The sequence below is a fragment of the Dermochelys coriacea genome, chromosome 7 (assembly GCF_009764565.3).
Source record: "Dermochelys coriacea isolate rDerCor1 chromosome 7, rDerCor1.pri.v4, whole genome shotgun sequence".
Taxonomy (NCBI): Eukaryota; Metazoa; Chordata; order Testudines; family Dermochelyidae; genus Dermochelys; species Dermochelys coriacea.
The window spans coordinates 17,031,886-17,049,054 of record NC_050074.1 but is presented as its reverse complement, the minus strand read 5'-3'; the positions used below and the strand labels follow the sequence as shown (position 1 = coordinate 17,049,054).

The 17,169-nt window shown below is 39.0% G+C and overlaps 1 protein-coding gene across 6 annotated transcripts in view; it reads right to left on the bottom strand.

Annotated features, from left to right (window-relative positions):
• GRM7 (glutamate metabotropic receptor 7) overlaps window positions 1-17,169 on the bottom strand; it is a 587,975-nt gene that overhangs the window by 248,585 nt on the left and 322,221 nt on the right. For all 6 annotated transcript variants that reach the window (XM_043518831.1, XM_038410758.2, XM_038410752.2 and 3 more), the window contains exon 4: window positions 13,849-14,003. In XM_043518831.1, coding sequence (XP_043374766.1) covers window positions 13,849-14,003 — 155 coding nt within the window. The remainder of the gene's footprint in view (window positions 1-13,848; window positions 14,004-17,169) is intronic.

Here is a 17,169-nt window from a genome sequence, read left to right as displayed (position 1 = left end):
CTGCATTTGGTGACACACAGCAGCACTTTATTGAATTATTGTCTATCTGCAAAAATACCACCTTTCAGATCCCCAGATGGCTGTGAGCCTTTTCAGTGCATTCATCCGGATTGTTCTTTACTCTTGGCTATTATTACGTAACAGAGACTCCCAAAGGGGCTATATAAAAACTTGGCCCCTAAATCTTTCTAGATGAGAAAACTCAATCCCAGTGGGAATTGTGGATTCTGGAAACTCTGCCCCTTTTATTAACAGACTGAAAACGAACGCCCATCAAGTCATTGAGTCTTACACCTCTGAGCCATCCTAAAAGCAGGAATCAGAGTAGCAGCCATGTTAGTCTGCATTCGCAAAAAAGAAAAGGAGTACTTGTGGCACCTTAGAGACTAACAAATTTATTTGAGCATAAGCTTTCATGAGCTACAGCTCGCTTCATCGGATGCATTTGGTGAAGTGAGCTGTAGCTCACGAAAGCTTATGCTCAAATAAATTTGTTAGTCTCTAAGGTGCCACAAGTACTCCTTTTCTTTTTTAAAAGCAGGAAGGAAGTGTACTGCTTGAGTAGCTGTGCCTGCAGACATTATGCTTTTCTAATGGGCACCTGGGCGGGGTGTAGGGTATGCTTTTGGGCTTGCTGTGCCTGTTGCAATCAATTATTTGCCCTCCCAACCCAGTCCTCCATCTGTTAGCTGGTGTGGAAGGGCCACTACCCACTGACATTCTTCCTGGACATCCCCTCACAGTGATAGAAAATTTTCTTTGCTGTTCTCTGCTCTGCTTGCTCCCCAGGATGCTGGCAAACAAACAAACAAGCAAACAATCTAGGCTGTCTCCTGTGGAGGAAGAATGATCTCCCTGTGGATGCTCCCTCCTCTAGCACACCCACGGTGTGGGTGAAGGTCTTTTATTAACTATACTACAGCATCCCTCCCCATAAAACATCCCTAATGAACCATCATATCCATCCTTCTTACCATAAAACCTGCAGATCTGGAATTCTCGCAGGACATTCCTATAATATGCTCTCTGTCAATAACATTGAATGCATCCGATGAAGTGTGCTGTAGCTCACGAAAGCTTATGCTCAAATAAATTTGTTAGTCTCTAAGGTGCCACAAGTCCTCCTTTTCTTTTTGCAAATACAGACTAACATGGCTGCTACTCTGAAACCTGTCAAAAATAACATCTTTGTATTTGTTGATGGAAATATTCTTTCTGAACGTCACGCAGCAGACTCCATTGAATATTAAAGTGGTACAGGGTACATATAGGTTAACAGATGGGACTTAGAATAAATGAAAAATTATCAGCTCCAGCATCCTGAGAGTAACCCATCATTAATGTTTCTCCTCTGTTGAATAAGTTCTCCTCACTATGCCAGTCATACAATTGGTCACATCTACACACACACTAACAACAGAAGCAAACCAATTTTGTCAAAGAGAATGCCACTCCAAACGCAATACTCTGAAGAGGAAAAAAGCCTAATATAAATAAGGGATACATCTTAGTCAATAAATATCTCTAATGTGAACATGCAAATTTCTTCTATGTCTTTGGCAAATAGTGTCTTTCATTTCAATGAACTGAAAAGGAGCATCTCAAATCTTTGTTGTGTGGTCCAATTTGAATCTTATACAGAGTTACTTTTTTCATAAGGCAATACCCTCTAATAAAAGCATCCTCTTTTTGTATTGCGATAGTACTTGTTAAAACTCATCACTTTGGATAAGGGGGAAAAAAACTTGATAAAGCTGTTTCCGACATTAATCGTCTCTTGCATTGATGAGTGGTAAGCAATTCTCCTCAGAGTTCTAAAAATATCAATCCTGTAACCTTTTTAAGTAAGCCTAAAAACCTAGTCATGGAAGATGATCAAAGACCACAGAGATACATAGCATTTAGTGAAATGCCACACCATAATATAATTATTCTGCCTCTGGTTTTCCATGTAGGAAGTTTATTCTTATACATGGCAGCTCAACATGTAAAGACTTACAAAAGTTCTGATCACATAATATAGAATCACAGATGTAGAGTCTTAAACATGAAGTCATTTGCTTTGCCACATTCTGGCTTTCGGTGTACAGCAAGCTAACGATTAACTCTGATATTGCGCCTCTCGGTGACTTTTTCTATTCAAGATAGAGGAGGTCTTAGAAATAAAAGAGAAGAAAAAAAGCTGCACTGCCTTGAACAAGTTATTAGGAGCTGAGAAACTACATTAAGCTGATAACACCCAACTTCACTGTAGTAAAATTGCATTTCCTAGCCTCCCTATAGCTGCATATCAAAAAGTAACACTTCCCTTAAGCTCCTGGCTCTCTGAAGGTACTCAAACTCTCCCAAAAGCCTTCTTTTCAACCTTTGAAAGTTAAGCAGTGTATCGCTCTGAAACACTGCACTGAGTATGCAGTTGCATATGCAATCTGGGAATAGACCCTGTCTGTCTGGCTGGATCTCAGCAACATTACCATATCTATCAATCTCCTGAGACTGTGCATCACTGAAAAGTGGCAGTAAAGCCACTATTTAATTGCACAGTGTTTTTCATGATGAAGCTGCAAACTGGTAAACCATGAAAGAATGCAAGTGTGCAGGGGGGCGGGGGGGCAGAAGTGTCATATGATGTCTGGCTCACAAAATATTGCCCATAATACTGATGGAGTGCATTATGTTGTGGTGCTCAGATCTGCCTTCTGTCTGGCCAGTTCTAAACATTTATATGGACAAACAGAACAGGCTTATGGTCCTTCCTTTGAACACTGCAACCCAGGCAAGAGGAAACAAGATTCAGCACTAAGTGCGGGGGAAATCAAAAGTAGATCTTAACTCCCAGAGTGACTTTTCAAGACTTCAAATCAATATGCAATGAACTTTTGGCTGGTGCAAGTGTTTCTCAGATTTGTAGGTAACTGCAGTATTAATTAAAAATCAATTAACAGGTTCCTTGGCACTGCAAAAGATATATTCCCATCAAGTTGGCAGACAGAATGACTTGAAACATTGTACTGATTGAGCTATAAAAAACAAAGAGCCGAAGTCTACCTGCATCTGCGCACTCCAGTGTTGTCAGTAAGGAATAAGCAACTTCAGCTGAGGGTAGGTGTTCATTAGAATTTACTGTGGATTAAATGACTGGATGAACACACACAAAAAATCATTTTAAAAGGTGAGAACACTAATTAAGCATGAGCACTGAATGCTGCTAGTAGGTAAACTCTATACATAACAAGGGCAATATTCCAGAAAAACATTATGCAAATAAGTACACATTTATTCACATTGTACTTCATGCAAACTTCACCTATAACCAAAAGAAAATATCTTAAGTGACAAACACCGGCACCCAGACTGTGGGCCCAGTATGGTATTTGAGTGGGGCCCGGAACTCTTTTCTTATTTTTTCAAAACAATTTTATCCCTTACATCCTGACAATAAGAAAATCAAAGTCATTGCATGGAATTTCCCGGCTCCAATAGAAGCCTCTTCCACACATGCAGCAGGGCGGGAATAGCTGAGCAAGGTTTCCCAGCCACTGAGTGAAAACACTGAGGATAGGGAGATTCTGTCTCCTGCTCTGCTCTGAGTTACTGGCTGCCGTAGAGGACAGAATTTGAGTGTTTCAGGCGCTTGGCAGAGGGAGACAGAACAGAGGTGAGAGTGTGAGCGGTCACAGCCTGGGGTGAGCAGGTCATAAAGGGGTCAATGAAAAGAAGAGGCAGAAGAGGGAAGGCTTCTCCAGGATCCTTCCCAAACAACCCATTGCCCTTCATGCATTCACTCACCTTCCACTGACCCTAGACTCTTCCTTCCACTGCCCAATTCCCACCCAGTAACCTGCTCCCCAATCACCTCTTCCAGTATTGCAAACTCTCAGGATTTTATTGTTAGTCTAAAGACATTTGGTGTATTGCTCACCACCCCAGCTGGTGGAATCAAGAGGCCGCAAGATAATCACAGCTTTTATTTACTTTTAAAATAAGCTTCTAGCACTCCTGGTTGCAAAGAAAAGATTGAAAACCTGAAGGGAGTGCAGCCTAAAGGCTCAAAACCAGAAAACAAAGAAAAAATAACGCAAAATATATTATTTTACAAAAAATCCTTCATAATTTGTAAGCCAGCCTCATGATTTTTGGGGGGGTGGGACTGAATTACTTTGGTGTTGTTAGTACACGACTCCTTCCTCATTTTACAGATGGATAAGCTGTGCACAGAAACAAACACATCACTGAAACATGTTTGTGTACAGGCAGTAATAGATATAACTAAGACAGCATTCCAGTATTTCATTACTAGTGGATATAGTTATCTAGCTGAATATTTTTTCTTCCAAGTGGGAAGGTGGAATTTGAACTCTTTAGCTTTGATAGGAGTTGGGTATGCAGATAAAATATTTGAGGACTGCAGAACTTGTGCTACACTGATTGACATCTGTGAGAAAGTCATCTGTGTTATTCTAAAGCAGTATTTCCAAAGAAAAACCAGACAAATCCCTAATTTGAAAGAAACTGTTCCCCCCGTTAACCAGCTAAAGACAATCCTGAAGTCCTTGCCTCAGAGAAATCAACAGCAGACTTGCCAGCGTATAATGACTAGGTAGAAACAAGGACAGAACTTCAGGATTTGGCCTTAGACGACCCACTGATTAGCGAACCTTTCTTTTTATGAAGCTGATTGTTTATTCACAAAAAATCTCTTTGCCACTGTTCAACAGAAGCTAATATTTTTAATTACAGTAATTATCTCATATCAAGGATGTGTTTCCTCTTTACTGTTGAACAAGCCGGGAAGCAGACACAAAGAGAGGAGATGTGTGTTTGCACATGTGTCTAGTTTATATAGAAGAGACACTAGAATTATGACATTAATGTATTTTTAAGAAATGAATGTTTGGAATGATCTAGAGCAATGGACACTGAGTATGCCTTCACTCGTAACTTTATTTAAGTAGCTATCCTTTCATTGCCTAAAAAGAAAGCAGAAAACAAAAATAATTGGAAATTAAAAAAAGCTAAATAAAATCTTGAGGCCTCAATCCGCCACCTGTTTGGAAGACAAACAAATGGCAGATAAAGGGACAACTAGAAAATACAGGGCCAGCTTCTCAGCTGGTGTAAACTGGCACAGCTCCACAATACAGCTGTACTAAATATATACCACCTGAGGAGATGGCTCTCGGCATTTAATAAATACGTGCCTAAATCTGCTGGGTTTGTGTCATCTGTAGCCTCATATTGAGAACTTCACAGGACCACAAACATTAGTCACATTCACGCTGCTAGCTGGCTTGAACTGAATCATTAATCTTAAATGCGTTTGAATCCCATTGTTTACTTACATTAGGCTTTGAGCTCAGACAATAAATTATATTTTTTCATTACTGCCCAAAGTATTTTTCCACACACTTAAAATAATCAATATTGCATTATTTATCAGTCTAGCTTTCTCTTCTATCTGTCCTAATCCCCTCTCTCCCACTTATTTCACTGTAACTGAGTGTCCGTTAAAAACCGATCACAGAGAAGTAAGGACAATGAGAAGGAGGATTTAAAAAAAAAAAAAGAAGAACAAGAACAAGAACAAGAACAAGAACAAGAAGAACAAGAACAAGAACAAGAACATCTTGGAGTGCAAAGTCAGTAGCCCGGCTGATAAAAAAAAAACAAGAAGAAATGAGCTGTAACAGCTTCATAAGACATTTTATGACAGAAAATAGGAAGTAAATCAGAAAGGGGAGAAAAAGAAACCAGAAGAAAGTCAGCGGATGAATAATTCTATTAACATTTATCTTTCTCCTGATTCAAAGGCAGAGAGAGAGAGTCAGTAATCACTTAAACTACCTTCGCTTGAGATGGTACAAGAGAAGTATCTGACAAGGGAGTCTATCTTAGTTGCATAAAATTAAATACATAAAAAATTTTAAAAAAAAATCTTGCAGGAGTTGTTGGAAAGTTCATTTGATTTGAAAATGCTAATCGATTTACTTGCAGCCCTCAATAGTCTAAAAACACCAGCCAAGATTTTTTGGGTGCTCATTTTTTGCATGCCCACCTTGAAGCTACCGGAAGGATGCTGATTCTCAGTGGGTGGGAGATCCACTAAAGGTGACTCAGGTTGGGCATCTCAAACTTGAAGCATGCATAAATCACTTTGGAAAATATGGGTCATTGCTACCAGATCTGTTTCCCATACAAGGTACAATAAATCACATATCTCTGTCTATGGCCTAAACATCTTACCTCAGAGAAAAAGTAGACTTTCAACTGCAAAAACTTGAGCAAGAAAGTTGGAGAGGACAATCAAGGAAACCATCCCATCTAGGGACTGTGCATTTTGGGAACTCTGCCCAAAGCCCATTCAATGGATCCTAGGGATCCATGGTAGAAGGGCTGGAGGGAAGACAAAGGGGCTGTCTTGAAGGAATGGTTGTTGCTCTGCTGGTCCCCCACCGCAGCTACCCACACTGCCATTGCTGATAGGATTAGAGGATGGTAATACAACACGGAGCTGTATAATCTCCCACATGGATTGCTCCCCATAGACAAAAAGAAAAGGAGGACTTGTGGCACCTTAGAGACTAACAAATTTATTTGAGCTTAAGCTTTCGTGAACTACAACTCACTTCATCAGATGCAAACAGTGGAAAATACAGTGGGGAGATTTATATACACAGAGAACATGAAACAATGGGTGTTACCATACACACTGTAATGAAAGCGATCACTTAAGGTGAGCTATTATCTCCTGTTCCCCTCCCTCCTTTCCTGAACTCCACAGAGACCCACTTAAAATCGAGAAGTCAGTCCTTCCTCATCTTGTCACTGATCACTATTTATTTTACAGTGCCCAGGGGAGTTTGTTGGGTTCTTCGTAGAATAAAGAAAGACCCATGGCTTGCAATGGAGAATTCACAATCTACATTTCACAAATGACAATCAGTGAGACCAACAAACCATAGAGAGGGGATGAGGTGAGGACAAAGGGGCACGTGGCTAGTCATTTGGGCATATGGCTATGTACAAACACATATTGACCGACTCCCTTCTTGTAGACGTGACAGAAGAAGTGAGCCTTATGGAAGGTGAGGAATGAGAAGTAGAAAGATTGTCATTTTCTGGTACTCCATATACTCAAGCCCATCTTCATAGTTCTTTATTGGGGCTGAGATAGGCCAGTATGGATGCAGCAGCCTTTTATCACTTAGGATGTGCCATACTTAATTTAATAAATCATCGTAAATCTAGTCCAGCATGTGGTCAAATCCACTTTTACTTCCTTCCCTTTTTCAATGGATACTTTATCACTGGCACAAGCTTTTCCTCTAACAACAAAATTTAGGAAGCCCTTGTTTAAAAATTATCATCTGACAGGAGGAACTTAAATGGATATCAGGACCAGCAGTGTTATCCTCTTTAATCAGAGGGACATCCTGTTAGCTCCCCTATATAGGTATATGGAAGCATGAAGATAGCTACCCCAGGCAGTTAAAAAGTATAATTAGATTTTGGTATCATAGTAATAACAAGAAGACAGAAATGCTTTAAAGTTTATTAAATCTAGTGCAAAATGAAGAAGTAAAGTGGCATTCTTAAAGGTCAGTTTGTGATTAAAAAGGATACCACGGAAGAAGTTCATTTACATTTATAAAAGGAATAGCAGTGAAGTTGTTAGTCCCTGAAGTAATGGTACTTGGACTTCATCTCAAGAATAGTACAGTAATGGTAGGACCTACAGGAATCCAGTGTGGTGTTCCCATACAGTATTTTGTTTGCTTTTTTCTAGTCCTGCTGCTTCGGGAAATTCAAATAAAAATGTTGCAGATGAACAATGTTCTCCTGACTAGCATGCTAAGAGAGAAGATACCCATGGATAACCAACCATTTTGTAAGGTTGAGGGCACAATGCCCAGCTGTGCTGTAAAAACAAAACCCTTGTTTTACTACCATTCATTTTCACAGAGCTATCAAAATCCTTATGCTATTTGGACAGATTTTATACACTGGCCTGGATATCTCCTATTTCCCCTATGATTGTGATCACATTTTCATTTCTAAGTCCCCCCACCTCCCCTTCTCCTACTTTACAAACATTCCCTCTTTTTTATTCCTTCTTCATTCCCTTTTCTAGATCAGCACTGGCTTCTCTCTGCTCTTCCACAGAATCTTGCCATGGAACTAGTTTCTTTGATCAAAAAGGCCTATCTTTTTGCCAGGCATCTGAAGACACTGGAGCAGGATGGGGGTGGCTGTTTACAGGGGACAGAGTTGCTGTGGGGAAAATCCTGCCAATTGGGTTGGGGGTGGAGTTTTGCTGTTGTTTTGTTTCTGTTTCATTGTTATTTTAATTAATCTCAAAGGCAACCAGAGCAGCGGCTGGACTGATTTATTATTATAAATTGAAATAATAATAATAATAATGATGAGGATAGAACTCATGCCATCCTAAATTTATTTAGAAAACGCCTCTCTCTGTCTTGCCTAAACATCTTCATTTCTCTTACCTTTGGTCACTATTACGCACTCTGCAATTGTATTACATCACGCTGGCAAGTATTTGCGGGAATATCATCTGTGTAAATTATTATACAAAATTAAGCCCTGAGACAATAAACTCTTACACACAAGTATTGTGCCTGCAATATCAAGGCCTAATGTATTGCATGCATTCCTGAAAATATATACACTGTATCGCAGAATTGTGGCTCTGGTTTTTCTTGTCTCCTGTGACAATGAGGACAAAGTTCCTTTTTATCTAAGAGTTCAGTACATAGATAACCGGGATATCACATTCACCTGTGGTGGATGTTCCAAAATAAATACATTATTTTTTCCTAAATAAGGTTTGGAAAACATTTAAGTGAAGAAAAATCAAGTTCTGCCCCAATTTCTGATTACTGGTCCAAGTTGGATATGAGTGATTGGTTACCAACACCTAGTAGCTCTGATTAAAACTTTTCATATTCAACTTTTTATAAAGTGATTACTATTTAAGTGTGTACTCCCTCTTTGTCCCTGTGAATATATAAATCAGATGCGACTTTATCCTTTAGTTTACATCAAACTTGACTAGGGCATATTAAGGTGGACTTAAGCTGACTAAACTCAGTTCATGCAGTCGTTCCCTAAGTCAACCAGTGGGATAGTAACCAAGAAAATCTTGTCCCATGGGTGATGTCAAGCACTGAAGAAATAATTCCTTACCTGGCCCCTGTTCCTGCAAGATGCTGAGGGCCCTCAATTCCTACTGAAGCCACAGAGTGTTGAGAACACTCAGAATCTCAAAGTTTAGGGCATTCAGAGCAAGATGTATTTAAGCAAACATCTAGGAGGACTGTTTTCATTCTATAGTTTGAATTGAGAAGCTACGATTTTGGAGAGAGGAAAGTTCATTTGAAAATATTTTTCATAAAAATGATGCATTGTTTTACTGTATGGACTATGTGGGCTGATATTTTAACAGTAGCCCTTACTCTATAAAATGTTGAAAATTCCAGAAGCATATATTTCATATATTTTAGTATGCAGCCACAGTCAATTTAAGTGAGATTTAACATTTGCTCACTAGCCTAATATTTCTTAAGTGTGAGTAGAAAAGGCTGGCTGCATCACACCTTTAAGAAGGAGATATGTTATTCTCACATTAACAACAAAAACATCCCCAAGGGAAAAAAAGCTGCTGAGATTCAAGTTTCCATTTAAGTCTGTGGGAAAACTTTCTCTAATGTGGCACAAATACAACTTGCCATAGTGATAAGAAGAATTTGAGGAGGAATGATATGGAGTGCTCTGGGGAGTTAAAGTAGTTACCCAAGAAGAAAAATATGAAATGTAAGGTCCTTTTCACACCATTAACCTTGCACAAAATGTGAACATCACTGAATACTATGTAGGCAGCTTTCAAAGCTTCAGAGTAGGGATTAGTGGAAAAAGTTGGCCATAACTTTAAGTTACATAACAGTAACTTAAAAAACACAACATTATTCTTAACACATACAGTGGGGCTAGATCCTTGAGTATATTTATACTGTGTCCAGTGCAGCCTAAGAGGGGGGGTGGCAAAGTTGATTTTGTGTCACTTTTGTTCTATCCTGATCTTGGAGGTCAATCTGCACTGAACTGGACCTCTGGTTTAAATCAATCTGGATGCTGTTCCACTTTATATTGACAGCTAAAAGGTCACAAAGGATACTACCAGTAAACCCACCATTCCATTTTTCCCTTGATATGGCACCTGCACTAACAGCCAAAAGAGGATAGGTATTGGAACCACAGGACCATCACACCACCCAAGCATCTACAGAAAAAGGGGGAATGCTAATGTGGATCATTAAGATTGCCTTAGAATGCATTGGTGGATCAGGGTGTAATATTTATGTAGCCAAATGAAAGTGATTTAGATGGGAAATTCTGAAGCACCTTTACTCCACCAAGTAAATATAAATTTGAACATTTGTGCACATATCTGCATATAAGTACATATTTATAGAAGATATGTATGTATGTACATACATACTTTAGAGGGAACTGATTTTGAAAAAGGCAGGAATATTTACCCTCTGAAAATCAGATCCATTTGAGTGTCTCAAGTTAGGCATCCAAAAGCTAAGATATCAAAATATGTTTAAATTAAGAAAATTTAAGCCAACACTTTTCAAAATATGAATAAAGGAAGTGTACAGTAATATATACATTTCCAATTAATTCAGCTTTTGATTATATGAAATGAAGCAGCTCATCAGTTGCCCAAACCAGAACTACAGTCTTTTTGATCTACACAAGCACTTCCTACATATACAAGGGGAAGCATTTTATGGCATTAAATCTATAACGTTTGAATCTCTAAAAACTGGCACATGGAATTTCATGTGATAGTAATGGATGGGGAAATCTGCTATGCCTGAGCAAAGCCAAAGTTAAATAGCCTTTGGTAAGGCTGCTGCCCAGGCCAAGGGATGGTATCCTCCCCTGCAGAAAAGTGCTGGAAAAAGCATATCTTCACTGATATAGCTGTCCACTGCAATGGCCCTTGCATTTGACTTCAGCCTCTATGAGACACAGGTGATATTTCAGCACCCCATTACAGTTGTCCATCATCTGCCACCTCACAGACTCTCCATACCCTGCCCACTGTGCAGTAAAACTGCACTGCATCTACTGCAATCCAGACTTTAAGACCTTCTTTAATCAAAACACTACATCCTTACTGAGCAGAGCACTTATAAGCATGTGCTTAAGTCTCATTGACCTCAGTGGGTCTTAAGCAGATGTTTAGGTGCTTTATTGAATCAGTGCCTCAGAGCCCAAGGCACAGAATGCAAAATTTTTATACAACACTGTATTAAAAGTAGACTATACTAAGCTATGATACTGTTGAACATAAGATACTTTGGGACAAATTCACCTACATTTTATCGGTTTAGTTTCCTGTCTTTCAATTTAAATGGAAAAAGTAGTTTTATTTATTTATTTTTGTCAGAAGAAATGTGCTGGTAAACTTTTGGGAGCAGATGCTTCCTGCTAGATGATTGAAAAAAAAAAAAGAGACATTAAAACGTCTGTTCTCATTTCACTTAGCTTCATAACCAAACCATAAGAAAGAAAACATGGCAGTCCAATTTATAAGTCTGGAAAGCTTTCATGATACACACACATACATGAAAGGTAACAGTTTCACCAAGCAAAAAATAATACTACATAACCATGACTGACATTCTATAATTAACAGAATGCTCTGAGACGTTATCATCACAGATCAAATAAGCTGGTATAATTGGTCTGAAACAAGACATTCTTTCCTATGGAAAAACATTTTATACCATGATTATTATTCACTGTGAATGTTTTGAAAATTGCTTAGAAAGAAGGTACACAACACGAAGAAAAATATCCTCCTTCTCCTTACCCATCACCCTCTCAGTAGGACAACGCAGATGGCAAATACAGATGATAATTATGGATGGATGAAATGGTTTGAATAAGGCAAGAACCTTTTCATGTTTAAAGAAAGTTCAGGAAACATTTGTTGCTCCCCTGCCCTTCCCCCCATATACTCATCCAGCTCCACAATTTTTTTTTGCTTTCAGATTTGAAGCAAAAATATCATTACAATGTGGGCAGGGAAGATCTATTCTTACAGTATTTTTCATGAAGCTTACACCAAGATGTACGGGAAATCTTGTGAGAACATTTTTTTTCTTCCTAATGAGACATTCAGACCAATTTCCAAACAGGAGAAGTTCAGAAAAGTTTGACTAAACTCCAAAGCTCCAGATGCTTATCCTAGTATGAAGGTGCCTCCCCATCATACTGATGTTCATCCATAACTACTATTAACACTATTAAGTTTGAAAAGCTAGGCCATCTTACCATGCCTTCCACTATTATCAAGTTCTTGGAGAAAATGCATATGTACACCATATTGACTATATTTGAAATATGACTTTAAAGACCACAATTCCAAGTGAACATGCAAAATGGGTAACTGTAGATCAAATTTAACTTAACTGACTTTATGGTTAAATACTGAATTCCACATTGAGAAGTAGGAATTAGCTTGCTCAGTGGACACATTTTTGAAGATGTATCCCCTGTGCTTACATCTGAAATGTGGCTGCAAGAGTTTAATTGATAAAGAATATACCTTGACCATGTCCCTGTGTCAACCTAACATATTGTTTGCAACTGAATACTCAATGTTTTCCATGATGTATAATGTATAGAACATATTTATTCACAGTAAAGATATTGTTGGGAAATACTGAAGAAGACTTTCATACAAGTTACTACTAACAAGTATCTTTGTTAGAAATGCCCAGGGGTGAAATATAGACAGTATGATGGTGACAGCAATGTCTTGTTTTTCACAAACAATATCCCAATATGTTCTTTAGATATTTATAGGAAACTGAGATGGGAAAAAAGTCACCTTGGTTTAAAAATAAAATAAAATGCTGTAGTGCATTATAGTTCCGAGAGGAATAATTAGTGAGGCAGTAGTGTAGACAGAGTAAAAAGGAATGCAAATATTTGATCTTCCTTTCAGTGAAGATGGTGGAGCTCATTTTAATGTGTGAAACATGTTCTGCGGATTCGTCGGAGATCTGGCCTGACAGACAAGAACTACAAAACGACATACCAACAGAGGAGTTTCTTTTTCTTTACATAGTGTCTCCTTTATAAAGGACTTTTCTTTTCAAATTAAATGAGAACGTAAATTCTAATCAGCAAGTTTTATTAGCCCAGAAGGATGCCAATTAGGTTTCTAAACATCTGTACAGACACAAGGGGGATAACTAAGAGAAGAAGGATTAGAAAGTAAAGTCATAGAAAAAAGAAACAAAAGTTGAGAAAGGAAAAAAGCATTATCTGGAAATTATCACAGCATTATCTAGGTGTGTGTTTGTTTGTGTTATATATCTACTTTATAGTATTTACACTTGTTATACAAAAGTGCATGTGTGTATTACAGATAATAAAGAGTTTGTGTGTTTAAATAGTGTTTATCATATATTTATCCCACTACATAACTGATGTGTAAAAACTTACAAATAATTTTATCCTTGCAGAAAATGTATCATCACAAATAGTATAGAATAGCATAGCATAGCATAAGAGCTAGGTAGACAGATAGGAGATGTCCAATTTTAGGAGAACCTCAGGATATTTAGATTTAGCTTATTTTATATTGAACTGATGACAAGTCTCTGAATCGTATCATATATACATTTTTGTACATGGTCAGTGTATTGGTCCACCAGTGTTTCAGTTAGATATTAACAATGTTCAATTAAATGAGGAAACAGATAAGAAACTGTGACAGAAAGTCTATCAGAATAGAATTCTTACCTTCTATGGTTGCTCTCTTAGGCAGAATGGTGATTGCTCCCTCAGCAATGTCTTCTTGCTGAATTAGTGGATTTATTTTGGAGCCCCAAGTGTCTGATCCCACCCACAGAAAATGACCGACATGATCAGCCCGTTTTGCAGCTGCAAGGATCTGCCTGTAGAGAGAGACAGATAATTCATACATGAATGCAAGATGAATGGAACAGTATTTAGTCACCCAGGAAAAACAACAAGGAGAGTAAGATTGCTGAATGAGCAGAAACAACATATCTGTAGCTAACTTTTAGCTCAGAAATTTAACAATCCACATGTTCACAACGTTTTCAGAACAGTCTATCTTCCTCTTTGTTCTTTTATTCTAAGGATGAACTCCTGGCCCCATTTAAGTCAGCTTGAGTTTTGCCACTGAGTTTCACGGAGACAGGATTTCATCTCAACTTTTTTGTGAAATCTTAGTAACAATTGGAATAGTTACACCACTATCAACTGACAGAACCTTCACAACCCTCTCGTAATTTAGAAGTTACAGCACAAATGACTCTGGAATAAGCAGATGCATTTCTGGTGAAGGGTAGATAGGGGATTTAATTGCTTCTAAATTAAATTATTAAAATATCCTGAAAAGCAAATGAAATCTGATCAGTGCAGGTGCTATTGAACGTCCAAGTCATTTTATCAACAACAGCTGCAATTATCAACAGCAAATATATTGTTTATTAATATTAGCATTTATAGGGCACCCATCAGTGCAGTGTATATCGCAACTTTCATGCAAGAAACTCAAATGTTTTACAACCATTTAATCATGAAGTCTCACAATCTCCCAGTGAGATAGGTTAGTGTTATTATCCCTGAGTCATAGAACTTTAAAGCTCTGAGCCTGCAATGCCTTGCACACTGGTGGAGTGCTGCCCCCACACAAAGCCCCCCACTGCAGTCAGTGAGGCTCCGCACATATGTAGCTGTCTGCCTGCACACAGAATGTTCAAGTGATTAGTAATTTGCCCATAGTTGCAAAGTGAGTCAATCACAGAGCAAGGAGCAGAACGGAGGAATTCTGATTCACAAATCCTTCCCATAGCCAGCTTATATTGAATTAAAACAAAACAATATCTGGATATATTTTTATATTTTGCCATAATCACATCAGTTTTGTTTACATACACGTGTAAAAGTGAAGTTACTAAAATGAAGAAATATCTATATATTGTGGGACGGGGTCAAATTTTGAGGAAAACAAAGTGGTGGTACTCTCTGCACTCACTGCAACTCAGTCTCCACTAGTGCTTAATTTGTAATGAAAGAGGTGCCAGGGCTTAAGCTGTTTTTTTATGTTTTTTTTTACATTCATAATTGACAGGGCAAGCTCAGAGGTGCCGGGGCTCAGCCCTGGCACAAATTAAGCACTGGTCTCTGTCCATTCAAAACCAACGCGCTCATCTCTAGGGTGATTGATAGAAGCTACTGAGACACAGCCAAAACAATTAGATATCACAGAAGAGCAACACCAAATTTCACAGGTACCAATGATGGTGTACTGGGATCACTTACTGGGACTTCAGGTCCCTCATTGGAGCCCCACACTAGGGTACTGCACTGGTATGCCCAAAGATCTAGGATCTCTGTTGTAGCCCTGCACTGGTATGAACTAGGGTCTGGATTTTCTCACTGGGATGTTTCAATGGGGACCTACATAGGGTCTGGGGGCTCTCACTGGAATCCTTGCATTGCGATCTGATGGATGTCCTACACTGCATCCTGGGGTCCTGCAATGGAGTGTTCTAGGGTCCCAGTCTGGAGTCCTGCACTGGGGTGTCTCACCAGGGTCTTTCCGGAGCTCTGGTCTTTCTACACTGCACTCTGGTGTCCTGCAATGAAACATTGTAGGATCCCAGTCAGTAGTCTCTCACAGGTGAGTACTAGGGTACCTCACTAGTGTCTGGGGTCCTGCACTGGGCTGTACTCCTGCTGCAGCCGCAACAGCTCCTTGGACCTTTTCCTCTAGCTGCTGCCCAGTAGGGAAAGGACTCCGGCAGCGATGGAGCCTCCAGCTCTGGCAGCGGCAGAAGCTCCAGATTCAGTGGTGCTCCCTATGCTCCAAGCTAGTGGGGAAGCAACTGCCTGAGATGAGGCTCTTATATTAATGTGACACAGCTGCATTGCCAAAGTTTTGTACCACAGTCTCATACAGGCCAGTGGAATCAAAAGAGTTGTGAAGGGGTAGAGCAAAATGGTGGCAACTCAGCATAGTTCTGGTATAGCATTTGCTTCTAAGCCCTGGTGAAGGAATCAGTGCTTTGCAAAGTATGGATGGCTCTTGCCTCCAGGTCAAGACATTCCAGATACTATTGTAAGAATCAGTGGCATTTCCTATTTTGTGTGTGTGCAACTGATTATTCCTTCCTAAGTGGAGTACTTTGCATTTGTCCTTATTGAATTTCATCCTATGTACTTCAGTCCATTTCTCCGGTTTGTCCAGATCACTTTGAATTTTAATAGTATCCACTAAAGAACTTGCAACCCCTCTCAACTTGGTATCATCCACAAACTTTATAAGCGTACTATCTATGCCATTATGTAAATCATTGATGAAAATATTGAGCAGAACCAGACCCAGAACCGATCCCTGTGGGAGCCCTCTGGTTATGCCCTTCCAGCATGATGGTGAACCACTGATAACTACTCTCTGGGAATGATTTTCCAACCATTTATGCATCCACCTTATAGTTGCTCCATCCAAGTTGTATTTCCTTAGTTTGTTTATGAGAAGGTCATGCGAGACAGTATCAAAAGCCTTACTAAAGTCAAGATATACCACATCTACCACTTCCCTGCTATCTACAAGGGTTGTTACCCTGTCAAAGAAAGCTATTAGGTTGGTTTGACATGATTTGTTCTTGACAAATTCATGATGACTGTTATTTATCACCTTATTATCTTCAAGTGTTTGCAAGTGATTGCTTAATTATTTGCTCCATTATCGTTCCGGGTACAGAAGTTAATCTGACTGGTCTGTAATTCCCCGGATTGTCCTTATTTCACTTTTTAGAGATGGGCACTATATTTGCCCTTTTCTAGTCTTCTGGAATGTCTCTAGTCTTCCATGACTTTTCAAAGATAATTGCTAATGGCTCAGATATCTCCTCAGTCAGTTCCTTGAGTATTCTAGAATGCATTTCCATCAGGCCCTGGTGATTTGAAGATATCTCTCTTGTCTAAGTAATTTTTGACTTGTTCTTTCCCTATTTTAGTCTCTGATCCTACCTCATTTTCACTGGCATTCACTATGTTAGACACCCACTTGCCACCAACCTTCTCCGT